We start from the raw sequence: 17218 nt of genomic DNA, 5'->3' as shown, positions 1-17218 counted from the left end.
CAATACATAGTAGATTGTTTCTGAGCTGACTATCAATAAGGAAGAAAAACTAGAAGTGCTTGTTTTCATACAAAAGAGATGCTGAAGAGCTTGGAAAACAAGCTTCTCTTCCTCATTGGCAGTCATTCATTTATCATTTATCATGGGATTACTTTCTTACTCTTCAGGAGCAGTAATACATGTCCAAACCCTTGTGATGTCAGCTCTTTTTATAGTAATTTTAGTAGCAATGGTAAATCTGGCAATGACAGCAGAATTATATAACAGTACTGAAATCAGCAATATTTCAATTTGGCAGTACAAAAATATATGTTAAAATATTATGGTAAAAGAGATAAGAAAACAGAATTGAATAGCGAGTTTGAAATAGGTGCATGGCAATCTCTCTCTCTCTTTTCCTGAATACCTTTTGTAATCTTTTTTTATTGTTACAGTGCAGACAGGCTGCAATAGACCCACATAATGATCAGATTTTACATTTCAAAGTTCTTTGCTAAATAATTTATTTAATACTGCTATGAAAATAAAACCTTTATTTGATAAATGTGCATGCAAGCTGGAATCAGACCTTGCTTGTCTGTCCTGACAAAGGTCTAATCTTTTGCTGCCTTACATCTTGAAGAGGCATTTATCCCTGTAACAGGCAGGTGCAAAACACCAGCTTTCGAATACAGGAAACGCTGCACACCCACACACATTTGTCAGATCAGACAGTCAACCTTTCCTCCCTGTCACCTCCCCAACAGCAGGAGCCTGCTCAGCACTCATCTGGCAGCACAAAGCAGATTTATACTATATATCTACATCACCAGTGAACTCCTCTCATACCTAACCTGTGCCATGCCAGTGGCCCACAAAAACAGCTGCCTTAAGCTAAATACTTGGCACTGACTCATGCCAACTTCCCACTCAGCCTAAAGTTAGCTCTGAGCTCTCGACGTGATGCACCCTCAAGTTAATACAGAGGTGTCTGTCTTCTGAGGTACCACCACAGTGTTGTCCCTGTAAGGGTGAAATGGCCAGACACTTGAATAATGCTGTTCTGCTGTGCTCAGGTGCAGCACCCAGGGGCCAAGGCCAGGCTCCGTGTGAAGGGTCTGCTCTAGGCTGGGGAAAACTAAGGCTGACATCTCGAACTCCCAAAGAGCCTTTTCAACTGCAAGCTTACACCAGGCAGTCCTCAGATGACTCCAACTATTGATTTCACCCTGCCTGTGTGGATACTGGACAGTGCACAAAATGCTGAGAAAAGGCTTCCTTTGACCTTCCTGGAATTGTTGCTGAATGCTTGTGGTGATAATGCTTGTGGTGATACTGAGACCAGAATTGAGCTGATCACCTACCAAACCAGGAAGGAATTGTTCTCAAAGAACTACTCAGCATTTCCATTTTATGGAACGAGACTACATCGAGAGAGTCATCAGAGCAAAGAACTGGTCTCTGCTTTTATGTATACCTAAAGTAATGCAGAGGTAACTCCTTTTTATTTAATAACAGCAGCAGCAACATAAGTGGAGCTGCTGCCAATTTATACCAGTGTGGGATGAAGAAGAATTCAATGAACTCAAATGAGATCAGAGGTCAGTAGAATTACCTCTTGATTTATTTTGATGCAAGAGCAGGAAGTGGTTCTGCCTCCATTGAGAAAATGCTGATAAAAAGCTGAAAATGCAATGGCTTAGAAATTGCTAAGAAATTAATTGTTTTTATCCATCCAAATCTCTGTGTACATGAGCAAAGTCTAAAGAAAAAAAAAAACAAACCTCTCAAAGCAGGCTATTACCCGTTCCTTGCACGCTTTCAAAGGCTGCACACCAGAGAAAGGACAAAGGCCAAAGATCCACATTTACACGTGGGTTAACTTTTCAATCCATTTTTTCATTTCAATAGAAATAATAAATCACCTTATCCTGGAGAAAGAAGCAGCTTGACACAAAACATACGGTGCTGGGCTATTTTTATAGCACACCTAAGACGTATAGGGATTCATTTATTTACTCAGCTATTTAAAAGTGGCTACTCTTACTCATTCTCTGGACAGCTAAATGCCAGGTTGCTAAGTTACTGTTACTTGACATCATCTCCTCCCCAACGTGTTCCCACATTTGACAGGTTCACATGATTTACTAGGCCAGTCAGCTCGTTATTCACTTGTCCAATGACGTCTGGATAATCATTTTAAATTCACATCATGTCCTCCCCAGCAAGCCCCCAGACTCCACATGAAAATATTTAAACTGCCCGTCAGCTACTAAGTGCATTTGTAACCACGCTGGACAGCATACCTGTATTTTTCAAATTACAATTATTGTTATTAGGTTTAGCATCATTCTTCACTGTTGGTTTGCATTTTAGAAGAGAAAACAATTACTGAGGGGCAAATAATGGGCTATATCTGTTACAGTCTAATTTTGCCATGTGAACAGCTCACTTCAGCTATGGATGAGACATATTAAATCTGTTAGTGCTTTCAATTGGTGTGAGGAAGGTAATACTACACATAATTTGTCCAGTCAAGGGCATTTTCACCTGCTGATCAATTTACATATTCTCCAATGTCATTAGTCACCAGAAGACAACCATAAAAATTACAGACTTGGCTTATTTAACTCCAGTCATTTTTATACTTATTACAATCTGAATTATATTTAGGATTTGTTTTGCTTCCAGACTAGAAAGCCTTTAATTAATATCACAGCTGTCCACATAACATCAGAAATCCATCTAGCTACTTGATGCCTTACTACAGAGAATATGCATCTACAAGAATTCTTTTGTTCCTCTAAGCAGGGACAGATTTCCAGACAGAAGTGCCTGCCCAGATGGTTAGAACACAGACAGGAAAGCTGTCTGTGTACAGACCAGAGCCTCACTTCTGCAGGATTACATCTAATCGATTGACTAAACACCCAGCCCAAAGTTTCAATTTACACTACGAGTCCTCCAGAAGATTTAGTTAAATAAAATTTCCTTTCTTTCCTGGGAGATGTTGTATGTATGCTTATCAACTCCTCACCCAGAGGTAAACCAATGCTAAGGAAGGTCCCTTCTGTGCTGTCTACAGGCAGGAAAAGGATCACTGCTTGTTCACCCCCAGTGTCACCCACACATCCCCCTATGCCTGGGCCAGCACATGGTTCACATCACATGCAGTGACAGCAAGGCATGCTGATGTAAAGCACTGGTACAAGTGGCACAAGTAACAGCTTTAGAGACTGGTTTTAAATGTCAGTTCTCCCACCCCATCTGCACTTCGTATCACAACATTTCAATGAACTCATTTTTCAGTGGCTGCACATAGCAAGTGACAATTTAAATCCATATTAATAAAATGTGAACTACACACACATACTTTTAATTGCCTGTTTTCCATGTTATCCACGCTTAAAACCATTACATTGGTTTAAAAACAAGACAAATACATTTTGGGACAGAAAAAAGTGTACTGACCACCAGTGTACTTGCCTTCATCTTTCAACTCTGTATTAGCAACCTGTATGAAATGCAAATCTGTACTATCATCAAGTTTGGCCTTAGTTGTACACGAGATGCTGCTGATCATTATTATTATTTTATTGTTGTTGTTTTCACGACCTTCTCAGTCAGCCTGGTTAGAAAAGTAAAATCAACAGGAGACTGGTCTGCCATTAACCTTTGGTTGTAGTATTGGGAGCAGTCCTTAAAGCATTTACACAGGATGACATAAGTAGCTAAGTGTTTCAGGAAATCTAAAGGACTGTGAAATTTTGTCTCTAAAGACTCAGGGTTCTGAGCGGAGTCAAGACCTTTCCTCTCACTCGGTTGCAAATTTATGAATATAAACTCAATTAAACCTTTTTTTCCAGATTAAAAAAAAAAGGAAGACAGATTAGGAATTGCAAACCTCTACAATTACAAAAACCATTAATCAAGTTCAGTTTAAAAAAAAAGAGCTGTGTAAAATCAGGGGTCATAGATCTTAGCGTGAATACCTCTTTCCTGTAAAGCCTGGCAAAAAACCCCTCCAGAGTAATTGTGTCTTTCTGAGGGGTGAAACTAAGTCACCTTATTCCTCAACTTAAACAACAAAACAAAACAAAACCCCAACAAACAGAAAAAAAGCCAACTTCAAGGCATGCAGTGCTCCAAGAGAGAGCACCTCTGGCCCTTTGGGGTGCATGGCTAAGCAGAGGGCACAGCCCAGAGCAGATGCTGCCAGTGGTTTCCTTGGTCAAAACTCACAGTTAAAGCCCAGCTCTCCATCTTCAGGACCTGACTGTCATGGAATACTTTGTCTTTATCTCTGCAACATCCCTGACAGAACAGCAATGGTAATAAACTATTTTTTTTTTAACCTGGGGAAGCTGTCATCAGGTAGCTGAGACCCACACGCCCCAAAGTTCTTCAGAGTCTATGTAAATGGCTCCAAAAGGCCAGAAAGTACCTGTCAGGGTTGGGAGCTTAATCCAGGTTCTCAAAGTTCAAATCTCTGCTGAAACCAAGGGTCATTCTTTCACCTGGAGCAGACAGCCTGAATCTCCTGACACAGGGCTTCCATGGGGAGCCTGAGGACTGGATTTTGACCCATTCTCAGTCAGGTGGGACTGGGTTAGCCAGGTATTTGCTGGGCATCTGCAGCCAGCAGTTAGAAAGATCTGCTGGTTTGTATCTCTTTTTCAGATGCCCATTACCTGTCCCTGTGAAAGATATTCCCAGAGACATGTAATCCCTGCCAAATCCCTGCTCTGTCCACCCCAAGAGCCCTCCCCTGAGTTTAATGGCCCACGAGTGGCAGGAGTGGGGATTCTGCAGTTGATCCCCATCCTCTGAAGGCAACAGCAAGTCCTGCTCCACTCTTGGCATGCTTCAGAAGAAAGCCTGGGACATTTTGCTTGTTTCTTGACTCAAATTACAGTCATGGGGGAGGAAATAGGATCAGCTCCTCTTGATTAGAAAAAAAAGACATTTCTGCTTCCTGTGATTTATATGCACTGTTCCCCATTAAAACTGTCACCTGGATGATTGATCCCTGAAATCCACCACATCACATTTTCTTTTGATGCTGTTTACTGAAAACAACTGCTTTCCCCAGCCAACAAGTCATTCATTCCAAATATAGTAATGAACCTAATTGAAATATATAAACAAGGGAAGAAGACATTTAAAATATATCAAGTATTTCACACAGCCTTTCAACATTTCCTCTGCATTTTCTCCCTTAGTGTTCTTTAGGTAATAAACCCCTGTTCACTTTGAAGGTTGAAAGTAAATGTTACTTATTTCCTTGCATTCATTGCTCCTGGGTGCACATGCAGATACTCCTGTGTTACTGCAGGTCTGCACATGAATGCTTTCCTGCTGCTTCCACAAACTTCTGCAGCAACACTGCCAACCCATAAAGACATCTCTGTCAGCCCCAGACAATGTGTGTACACAAACCAGGAGCAAGTTTCCCAAACTATTTAACTCTGGATTACAATGGATACTGGGAATCTTATTTTATTTTATAAGCAAGAGTTAAGTCCATGTCTTTGCAAGGAAGTTGGCATGACTGTTACACACAATTTCAGGTCTGGGTTAGTCTGCTGCACTAGCTCCTAGTAATAAGGACATGGTTAGCAGAAATTCCCACTGAAATTTTATCCCTTCTACACCAAAAACCAGCAGGGTGCCTGGCAATCCCAGGGAGGTAGCTCTGACACATGGGAAATTCAACCCATGAGGATAAAAACCTAAATCCCAAAAAGGCACTGGTGGGTTGCAAAACTGCCCCCAGGCAAATCTCATTGCCAAGAGAGAAACCCAAAGCTGGGTGTCTGAGGAAAAGCCCATCTTACATTTAAAGTAAGGCATACGACTTGTTGTCCACACTCCCCTTTCTCTTGTTACACAATCTTGTTGAAATTAAGCCATGCCTAGTTTGGAGTTGTAATCTTCTGTATTCAACCACTGACCAGAGATCCCAGAAAAAACGTCTGCAAGTTTTTAACAAAACCATGAATGATGAGCAACTGTAGTCTGAGGGGAGGAGGAAGACTGTAGGTCAGTTTGTGAATAGGAGAATGAAGGCAGCTACACATCAGGGTAGGAGAGAAATGTGTCCTGGATAGACTCACAGAGACTGGGAGCTTAACAAAGAACAGGAACGTGTGTAAATCCTGACTGAGACAAGCTGGCAGATGCAGAATATTAGGTGAACTGATCTTAGTCAGAGCACTCCAGGCCTACTACTTGGCTGTATCTCTTTAATACAGACCCACTGACATGGTATTATTTAACTACAGTGTTAAAGACAGCCCTACAAACCCTCTCCTTGAAAGATGAAATAACAGCATTAAAATTTACGCAAAAGATAAAAATGCAAAGGGTATTACTCACCCGCAGTATTTCTTCCACACAACTGGAGTCATTGGGAAGGGTAACCTAAGTTTAAAGAACAAAAAAAAGAAATGTTTAGTCAGGTGCTGGATGCAAAGTTCAGTGACTACAACCACACAGGTGAACAGCTAACAAGCAACTGCCTCTGTTTGAAGACTGCTGTATCCACGCTTGCTGCCTACCAAATTTTCCAGTTCAGATCAACATAAATCATCAGCAGGACCCACTTTGTCAAAAGTTGTTTTTCTCTTGCACACTGCTTTGTGCTACTAACGACACTTTTGAAGCAATAAAGTACTCTGATTTCCTCACAGTTGAGAACTGGCACTAGAATTGCCTGAAACTTCTGTAATTGAAGAAGATCCCACTGTTACTCCCATCGGCAGCCTTCAGAGAGAAGGAGAGGTTTGGTTTAACTTGCCACATGCTGCAGCGAAGGACAGAGGTGATAACAGTTAGGAGAAAGCTGTTATCATCAACTATCTTATCCTACAGCTTAATAGGCTAACAGCCCAGACAGCTCTTAAAACTTAAACATATACTGTAGTAAAATACTGGTTGGACTATAAGGGCGGTTGCTGATTTTGTTGTCCCTCACTTCATCAGCCTGTTGCAGGTTAAGTATCCTCTGAAGCCTGCACAGCACACAGGAATCCACCTCGAGAGGCTTGACAGCTACTCCTTTTCCCCTTAAAAAGGTGCAATATATCTATGTACACAGCCATACCCACGCACACACATGGTGGTGCTACTAATATATTCCAACTGAAAACACTTGTTAAATGGTATTTACAGCATTTGTCACAATCCCTCATTCCAAGGGCGTGAAAGAGCACAAAACTTTTAAATACTGTGAACAATTACAGAAACAACAGGTAGACATGACCTGTATGTACAATCATTCTGCAGCAATTGCAGACAGCTGTGATGGGCTCTTATCATGGGAGGAAAAGCAGAAGAGGAAGAGACAATATTCAGGAAGATACCAAAACATAGGTAAGTCCTTTGTGCCATAAATATTCAATGAGACTTTTCTGCCTGAAGCTTCTACCTTACTGCCCTTATTAACTAGTTTGGTAAAAGATACTCATGACTAAAATTAATCCCTGTCATCCTTATCTGCTGTAGAGCTTGACCAAAAGCACTGACCATGGCCTTCCACCTATATTTCAGCCAGCACTAAGCTTCAGGAATAAATCCACACAGCTACAGAAGTCAAAGACCACAAAGACCTATTAGATCACCAAGTTTGTGCTCTGCTAATGTAGCACACTTCCCCCATATTTCCTAGTACTATGGCCAGTCTGACCCAAATAACTGTAGGGAAATGGGTCTCCCATCCCTTCCCTTAATAAAATATGTAGCAGTGTTGTAAACTATTTGGTACTTTATGAGCATAATGGTTAAAATTTTGCTTTCAGTGTCACCTCAGCCTTTCTCCTCCCACTACTCTAAAGTAATTCATTACTTCCCTTCACATTTGCACAGACATGCAGAATTATACTCCACTTTTCTCAAATGCTGTATGTTCAACTTTTACCTTCTTTCCTGATAAACAACATTTTCCTCCCCTTTGGCTTATTTCATCACAGTTCTCTAAATTCCCAACAGTTCATCAGTATCTTGGTAAAGAATTACCCAAGTGAATATGACTACACTGCAGGGGTATTAGCGATTTTTATCTACTATAGATTACAATTTTCCATAATATCACTTTAAACAACCAAAAAAAGAGCCTTACCTTTTGTCCCCAGTTTCTACTCAGCTCAAATCCCATACCAAACCTAGGCTGAGAACTGCCAGTGGATGCTCAGCATGAACTGCAACGGGCATGCAGTCCACCTTCACACCGCATGACCTGGACTTCATTGGATCTCCTTCATCTCCCTACTTTTCACTTAAATCACTGCTTTCCCCCTCAATACCTGTAAATTCTTTGCTAATCTGTGTTTTCCATTCCTCATACCAGCTGCCCATTCAGTGAGGAATACAGTTAATCAAAAGGTTAGCAAGCAGGGGTATTGCTGCAATGTGCAGTGGGACACTGGGAGTACATGTGTCTCTAATACACGCCTCATTTTTTTCATTGAAAAATAAGTGTGTTGGAATATGACAAAACAAAACAAATACTCTCCCAATAAGCTTACAGTGTACACAACAACCACAAAATTTCTCACAGCAGTAACAGGAGCAGCCCAAAAGTCAGCTGAGTGAGTCAGACTGGGAAGAGTGAGAGCAGCAGAGGTACAGAAGCCCTCTCCTTATTTAACATCCCTCCCTCCCATTGCACATGCCAGCTCTAATGGTTAGTCAAGGTACCATGTGTATTCCTTTGTTCAGAAGAATGATGACTGTGTACCTGGCTATTAATACAGGGCAGACCATGTTCTTACTTGTCTCACAGTCCTCTGACAATTCACAGCCCTGTTTAAGTTTACGTTACTTCACAACTAATGATAATAATAGCAATAAACATACCATTTTACTTCAATAAAGCCCACTATATATTATGCAATCACAACCAGCTTCTGCTGGCAGCACTTGCTAATAACTTTAAATGCTCATGCATCAATTTAATTGTGTTAATGGCAAAGAAGATTTTAATGGCTTGACAGAACTTTTGTTCCCTTTGGCATTGCTTTGTTTTGAATCACTGGTATTAAAGTAATGCAAGATGTCAAAGTGCTGTGATTGTCATATAGGGAGATCCAAGTAGGAGCTAGCACAAAGAGGAAAACATTTAGATTGATGCAAACATTAAAAGAATAATTATTACAACATGGCTATCAGAAAGAAGATCAATGTAAGTCTTTCAGTACATTACTATTAATGGATTTCTAAAGAAATGAGACCATTTTTCTAAATTCATGCTGCAGTTGCACATTCTAAGAGACTTGAAAGGCACAGATCTATTAGAAACTCAGTCTATCTCAGAAAAAAAAAAGATAAAACAACCTCTCGACCTTTCAAAGTGTGAATCAAAAATTGCAAGTTTAATTGTCCATAAACACTTGCATTCAGCTAACAAGTGTGAGCAGGCCCACATGGCACACCATGGCATCCAAGCATAGATTCATCAGGACAGACCAAAACGGAGCAGATACAATATTCATCACCAAGTGCTAGCACTACAACAAACTGTTATTAGAATTGCCATTAATAAACTGCCACGTTCCTCCTGTAGCTTAGTCAAGATTCATCCCGCAGTACTACTTTCCCAATCTAATGAAAATCAAGCATTTTAGGACCCATTATGTGATTCTACACCCCACACACACCTCTACTCTCCTCTTCAGCTTTCATCAGTAACCAGAGTCTAAAAAGGAGGGCACAGCTTGCCCTTGTGCACGCCTTTGGTGCTTTTCCTCCTTTGTGAGCAGCATGGTCTAACTCAGCTGGAAGGACAGATTCCAGGAGTTTGGTTTCCTCAAGACCAAGTGGTGGCAATTCACATCATGAGCTCTTCTCTTGGCTGGCAGTGCATCCACAAACCCCAGACTGAAAACCAGCGAATGCTACATAAGCTGCAGACAGACGTACTGAGGTAATAAAACTTCAATCAAAGCAAGAAGATTTCACAACAGCTACATGCTACACTGAACTCATCTTCCAATTTCCTTTTAATCTGGCAAAACTCTTTGCATCAAAACACTTCATGTTTACTTTTAAATATTATTTGCTAGAAAAAAAAAGGAAAGGTCTGATGGTCACAATATTCCACCTAAGACAGTATTCTAAGGCTCTCTTTGCTTTTTGGTCTCACAGGAGAGAGAAAAGAGCTTAAATGATGTGGAACCAAAGGTCTAATGCATGGCTTGGGTGGCTTAGTTCTGAACTTTAAAGGGAGGGAAGCAGGGCAGAAATCTAAGAGGGAGGGAATAGTAGCCTATAATGTTATGCAGATCAAATGACATGGGGTAAATTGCTACAATATCTGATGAGTCATGTCAATCTAACCTTTCATTTATTCTTTCAACAGTTCCTTGACCACTCTTACCTCCTGGACAATTTATAACCTGCATGAGATCAGATTTTGTTTTTGTGGCACAGAAAAATCATATAAAGACCCTTTTTCCTGTAATTTACATCTGACAGCGAACATTTCTCAGAAACGTTAGCAACACAATCTTCTGACAGACTTGTCGGAATAGTTCTGAAAATTCAAATGTGGTGCCATAAAGCAGAAATACACAGTGAATAATGTCTTTGCCAGAACTGACCGACTACATTTTCATCTGGATAAACTGTTCATGAACAGTCCCCCCGGTTTTATTGATGCATGATTGGCATCCAATAAGTAATCTCCTCCTCCTGTCTTTGTTTTATTGAGAAGGTAAGTGTAGCATGTAAAATGAATGTAGGAACCCGCTCTCATTTCTTGCATATGAGCACCTATGTGCTTATACAGCAAGAGCTCAGCTTTCCTTGTCATCTCCTTTATCAAGGAATCCATTTTGACTCTGGGGAGATGAAGTTCGTACTACTGTTTACTCCTTCGAACACAAATTGATTTTTCACTTGCCAGCATGAAAAGATCCTGTGCATGAGCCTTGATTGATCACTTCCAGTGTGCACCACACAGTGATAAGAGGAAAACACTTGGGAAACCAGAAATGGCAAAACTAGGCCAGTCAGCAGAAGCCTTGTCCTCCGAATGCCTTCCGCCCCTGCCAGGCTTCCCATTAACGGGGTGCTTGGTGTTTCTGATTAACACAAGTTTTTTCCGATTAACAAGTGGGAAATGGATCAGGCAGTTTCTGGGTACAAGACATTGGATTAGATGACCTTTGAAACATCTTTCCAACCTACATGAACCTATGATTCCATTTTTGTGATACACTCACTACAAGTCTAAGAACAGCCAATACTGCACCTGTATTTGAATAGAGGATGCGCCCATGCCCTTCCAACACTGGCTTTCCATTGATTGCCATCAGTATTTCCTTGCATGCTCAGGCTTCATTTCCCCCCTTCAGTCATTCCCAACATCCCCCTTAGCTGCCACCTGACTACACATTTCTCCTCCTGAGCAAGATTGTTCCGCGTTTACTGCAAGTAAGGTTCTCACCTCTGCTCAGAGCCCACTGTTCCAACCTCCTTGGGTTGTTTCACAGTTCATGCTTCTGTCTGCTTCCTTTCTCAATATTTTATTCAAAAAGAGTCACTCCTGTTAAAGACACCTGAAATAGATGTCAACTAACCTCCCTAGATGGGAGGACCTGACTATTCCTTACTAACTTTAGTGCAAACCTACAAGAATGGGAGGAGCAAAAGAGCAAGGAATGAATATTGCAACCTGATGTCATGTTTTTTCTTGTGTATTTATGGAGATACCACCAACATATATTAGGGATATATGGGGTTTTTTTGGAGGAAACTGAATGAAGTCAAAACATGGTGGTATTAAAAAAAAAACCCAAACCCCCCAAAACACCCAAATTGCTCCCTTGGTATTCAGATACATATACGTGTTTTTCACAGGGTTATTCACTCTCAAGGGAGCCATTTGTGGGTCCCAAATAATGTATATCCACTGTTTTCTTTTAGTGCTTGCACCATCCTGGAACCAAAATACCATGAGAAGACTGCATTTCCCATTATTTTAACCCCAAAATATCTCCTGGGGCTTATTAAAAAGTCTCTGAAAATATATACTTTTCACATACATAAAAATTTAGGAGAGAAAGAAAAACTATTGCCTAAAACAAAATACAGAGAGCTGCTCCTCCGTTCCCCCTTAATACAAATACTGCAGAAGCAGTTGTGTAAAATATGCATTTACTGGAGAATCTGAATACACGAAAAAGTTTTAAGGAGCAAGTTAATTCATTTGTTAAGCTAAGACAGCCTGGCCTGCAGTCAGAGCTGCTCTTCAAGTGCTGGATGGAGAAGTTTATGCCTTTCCCCTTGAGTAAAGAACATTAGCTAGGAAAAACAGCTTTCTAGTGTGGTCCAAAATGTGACTGAATCAGACTCGCACTGATTTTAGTGAACTTCCCAAAAGGTCTCTAGTTCAGAAGCCAAAGCTCCCCGCAATGGGTACCTTTAGTTTCATACAAAAGCCAATGACTCCAATATGCTCCTCTCCAGTCACCCAAGAGCCAGACAAACCACTGCAGTCACACCAGGTGGGGTGACCAGCCCACAGACTGGAAGGAATTGCATTTTGATCTCCCTACAAAGAACTCAGCTTACAACAACCTCCCGGTCCAGGCAAGCCCAACTGCAATGACAACGTTTTTTCACTGCCATTTAGTTCTGCTACAGCAACTTTTGAACCAGACTGACCTGGATGTGACAATTGTATTTTTCTTCTTCTTCTCAGCGTGTACTGTATTTAGCCCACTTTTTTCTTTTCCATTTCTTTGATGTTTTCTTTTAACAATACCATTTCAATGTTGATCAGCATGAAATAGTCTCCACGAAAGCACAATATGCTGATGTTCAATTTATACTCAATGGTTCACCATTATTTTCATGCGGTAAATTGCCAAACTCTATTAGAGAGAGAAGTCTGATAAAGTGATCTCTCACTTCAAGGTCTCCTGGGAGTTTTCTAATGTAGGTAAGGCTGCACATTTTACTTATGGAATATTCTGAATGCAGTATTTCAGAAACCCACCATAACGATAAAACCAGAATAACTGATAATGTCAGCATTAAGCCAGGCCCCATCAAAAGTAGCTTTTGCAGTACTTTTGTGACCAAAACACTGGCTCGCTAAAAGGCTGTTGCAACCACTTAATGTTGACACAGAGCAAGGAAATTTGGATTGTCAGACTTTCTTTCTTCCTTCCCTCCCCTCCGTTCCCTCTCCTCCAATGCCTGCAAGTACTTATTTACTTACATAAAATAAGTACATTTTCTTATGTGTCTTGGCATTTTCACCTTATTCTGGAAGAGGTTACCTTACACATTTCCATTAAAGTGATGATAAAAGGCATCCTGACCTAAAATGCCACCGTGCACTTGTCCACTTGAAACATCAAAGCCTGACTAACAGACTATGCAACTCTCTGGTGTGGTGAGATATATGATGTGGCAGAAATAATGATCAAGTGTCTGTTTCTTGTCTTCCTTTTGCCAATGTGAATGAAATCTAACTTCTCCAAAGACAGTGAAGCAATGTAGAAGGAGCAGGTATAGAAGGTGCATGAATGAAGGGAGCTTGGCTTCCAGGACTATTTGCCCTCAGTTGGAGAGATGTAAATTAGACACCATATTTATTCTCAGTGTAACCCACTGAGGAGAACCTCTTGGAAATTATGCAAAATCCCTTTACTATACAGACATAGCCACCTAAATGTAATATAACTTTGAATTGGATCTCCATTAAATCTGTTTCACATTAATGGAATGTGGTAACTGTTCCCAGTATTTTGCCAGTACGAGAGCAGCATCAGGCAGGAGCTGCATAAATTCCTGCTAAAATAGTAGCAAAGTCGCCATGTCAGACTGTGGCCTTTGTGACACAACTAAAACTCCGCTGATGTCAGTGAAGTTGCATCAGTGTAACCTGAAGCATTATTTGACCCTATGAATTCACACTGTAAGATTTCTTCAGAGGTTTTAGAGAGGAACCTCTTTAAAGATATATTTACATCTGACAGTGCCTTTACTGTGGTTACAAGGATACAGTGGGTGGCTGTGTTGGTTACCTGTTCCACTTCTTTTTTTTTTTAAGCAGGTATGAATGTTGTCACAGAAAAATGTACTCCTGGGTATAATTTGTACAGCAGTTTGCACAGCTGCAAGGCCAATGCTGGGACCCAAACTAATTGCTCAGAGCTTGTTTGCAAATTAGTTGTTTTCATACATCCTTCCATCACAGTCACAACTTGTAAAACGTGTCCTCAGACTATCTTCAAAACAGAGGGCCAGAATTCAAAGAGCAAGGACATGTTCCTGCTCCAGGGGAAAAAAAACAAATGTATTCTGAAATATCTTAAGGTTTAAATACCAACACTACCTGTTAGCATAAGTAGTCTACACAAATAAATTTTTAACATAAACTTCAATCAAATACGTGAAATTTCTATATGAAATAAAAGCTATTTTTCTTTTATTATTACTAACAAAATAGTACAATCAATGATTATGTCGTCATTTGATCGCATCCAAATTTAGACTACATTAAGAGCCAGAACTTATGCTCATTAAATAGTAAAATACACATTCCAACTGCCACTGAATGCCACGGTTATCATACAAAAGGGGAGCGAAAATAACGCTTTTTGGTGAGTACAGAACTTAGAACAAAGAAAATCTGATTTTGAATGGGATCTTTATGGTCTCTTTTTTAGTTACATTTCTAATTAAAATGCTTTGATCTATTAATGCCAAGGGACGCTGCTAAATGTATTCAATGCAGAAGTCACATACTTTTCCTGAGCTCCCAAAATCTCTCAGATCTGTGTGCACTTATGCTGCGTGCAGTTAAACCGCTCACTAAAATGAAAAGATATCTAAGAATAACTCACTTCCATTAGATTTATAAATCACATTAATTAATTCTACATCTCCAGTGGTGTAGAGACCAAACTCTAATGCGAGATCTAATTAAAGAAAAGGGAAAAAAAAAATTGGAATTGAAACACAGAAGTAACTGTTTAGCCTCAAATTAATGAGGCGCTATGCTAAGCAAGAATGTCCATAAATCCCTAATGAGGATTTTAAACACATTAAAACTTCCTAATACAAAGTGTTTGCCTTCCTTTTATCCAATAACAAATAAGCCAATAATTTTCTGCCTCTAAATGACACTATTAACTGTCATGGCATGTTTTATTTGACAAACCCTCCATTCAAATACAGTAAAACCAATTAATTTGCCTGCTGTGAAATGTGTTTCTTGATAGCTTTTATGTGATTTTTCTTCTCAAAGAAATGTAAATAGTAAGTCAATGTAGGTGCCTGATTTTGCTTAAAAATACACTGCAATAACTATAGATTTTCTAGTCAGTTTGCATTTCAAATGAATTGAAAGATAACCTCCATTTTCAGGTCATCAATCACATAATGGTCTCCTGATAAGTAAACAGTTACAGAGTAATAGTTTTATTACTAGGGAAATGGTCCCATATTTGAGCCGTGATAGTTGCAAAATTACTACTTTGTTCTGTTATAAATAAGGGTTTGCACTCAGGGGGTTTGGCCTCTGCCATGCCTGGCACCCACCGTGGCAGCACCACCGCCGGCCCCGTGGGACCGTGCCGCGATTAAACCCCGTGTCTTTGAAGGGCGAGGATGGCCATGTATTACAGGGTTTTTTGGGTTTTTTTTTTGGTCAGAAAAAATCTATAGAACAAATAAAAGATAGTTCTGTGGTTTCAATGGTCCCCTGGGCTCTCACTTAGCAGATCTCAGCAGAGCAAAGCAAGATCGTGTTACGGCTGCCCCACGTTAAGCCGCATCTGAATCCCCCAAGCTTTTTGAAGGTTTTGTAACTGGCAAGATCAGCCTACTAAAAGGTACATGTTACACTTCAGAAACAGGCTTCTGTCAGTCTGTGCCCACCACGTGAACTGCACCACACCACAGACTGAAGGCAAAGCAGAGGATAATGCATGGCATGCCATGCTTTATGGGGCCTAACTGAATGCCAATTAATCTTTACAACATATGTACGGTTCCATCAGCTCTTGCACTGCATCACGATCACATGGAGACTGTGGTTCCTTTGCCTCAAAATGGAAACACAACTTGAAAAAAACCCACGGCACCCCACATACACACACACAGAGAAGGAACAGGGAATTAAATAAAACAAAGATGCCACCAGCGCTGAACAGGACACAAGCACTCATTTATTTAATCATCTGTAATGGATTACCAACCAGAACAGGGTAATTTATGTAGCATACCATGACAGCTGATTTTCAATTTGCATTCTCCTCTGCCTGTGTTTCTTATTGAAATAAGCAAAGAAAATCTGCCACTTCACTTGGTGGAGCAATGCCAAGGCTGCCTGACACGTGAGGAGGGCTGGGGACAAGAGAGGCTGGGACAGAGCAAAGGCAGCAAAGGTGCTCTGCAGCTCTGTTAGCCACTATCCCCATCACTGAGATGCACAGCCCCAAGCCCTTTTTCCCCCACAGAAATTCCTGTTACTATTGCCACAAATTTTTGCATAGTGACCTTTCCGCAGGGATGTCTGGAGACATAATTTATATTTATACATTATCATACAAAATTATATAAGTATGTATTCAAATAAGAGAAAAATGCATTCTGCAAATATCCGTATTCTGCTCCTTAACCACAATTCTATTTAATAAGCTTAGGAATTGAATTGCAGCAGCTTCAAAAAGTAAATTGAAGAGACCTCTTGCCCTGTCTGAACAGTGAGAAAAACATCATCATTCTATACACTCTCAGCTAATAAAAAATCCCAAATTAAACTTTAAAAATATTTAAGTGAACTATGCTTGACACAGTCAAATATCAGGAAATCAATTTCAAGTTGATTGAAATCAAGCTTTTGAGCTCAAGATACTGAATATTATAACCTGCATTTTGCTCACTTTGCAATCCTGTGTTCCTGAAGTATGAACTAAGCTCCACCTCTCCTGAATACAGCTGTCTGCATCTAATTTTGATGATAAAATATAAATAAAAATATTTATATTTTTTCAAAGGATCTAATATGATATCCCACATCAACAACTTTTATATCTACTTCTTAATCGAGACATTGAACTGGGCTAAGACCACCTGACATTATTTCACTTCTGACCTTTTCAACTGTCAAAGCAGACAGATTTTTATCCTACAAGATTCAAGCCAAAGCCTCAAAGGTGCAGTGCCAGAGCATTAATCCATTTCACTAGACAGTCATTGAAATTATAATTGAAAGTTCAAC

The 17218-nt window shown here is 40.1% G+C and overlaps 1 protein-coding gene across 1 annotated transcript in view; it reads right to left on the bottom strand.

Annotated features, from left to right (window-relative positions):
• AFF2 (ALF transcription elongation factor 2) overlaps window positions 1–17218 on the bottom strand; it is a 302951-nt gene that overhangs the window by 149466 nt on the left and 136267 nt on the right. The window contains exon 4 of the mRNA XM_064669750.1: window positions 6358–6402. Within this exon, the coding sequence (XP_064525820.1) occupies window positions 6358–6402 (45 nt within the window). The remainder of the gene's footprint in view (window positions 1–6357; window positions 6403–17218) is intronic.

This window comes from Pseudopipra pipra, chromosome 13, assembly GCF_036250125.1.
Source record: "Pseudopipra pipra isolate bDixPip1 chromosome 13, bDixPip1.hap1, whole genome shotgun sequence".
NCBI classification, from domain to species: Eukaryota; Metazoa; Chordata; class Aves; order Passeriformes; family Pipridae; genus Pseudopipra; species Pseudopipra pipra.
The sequence above is the reverse complement of the archived record's forward strand: the minus strand, read 5'-3'. Positions and strand labels throughout refer to the sequence as shown.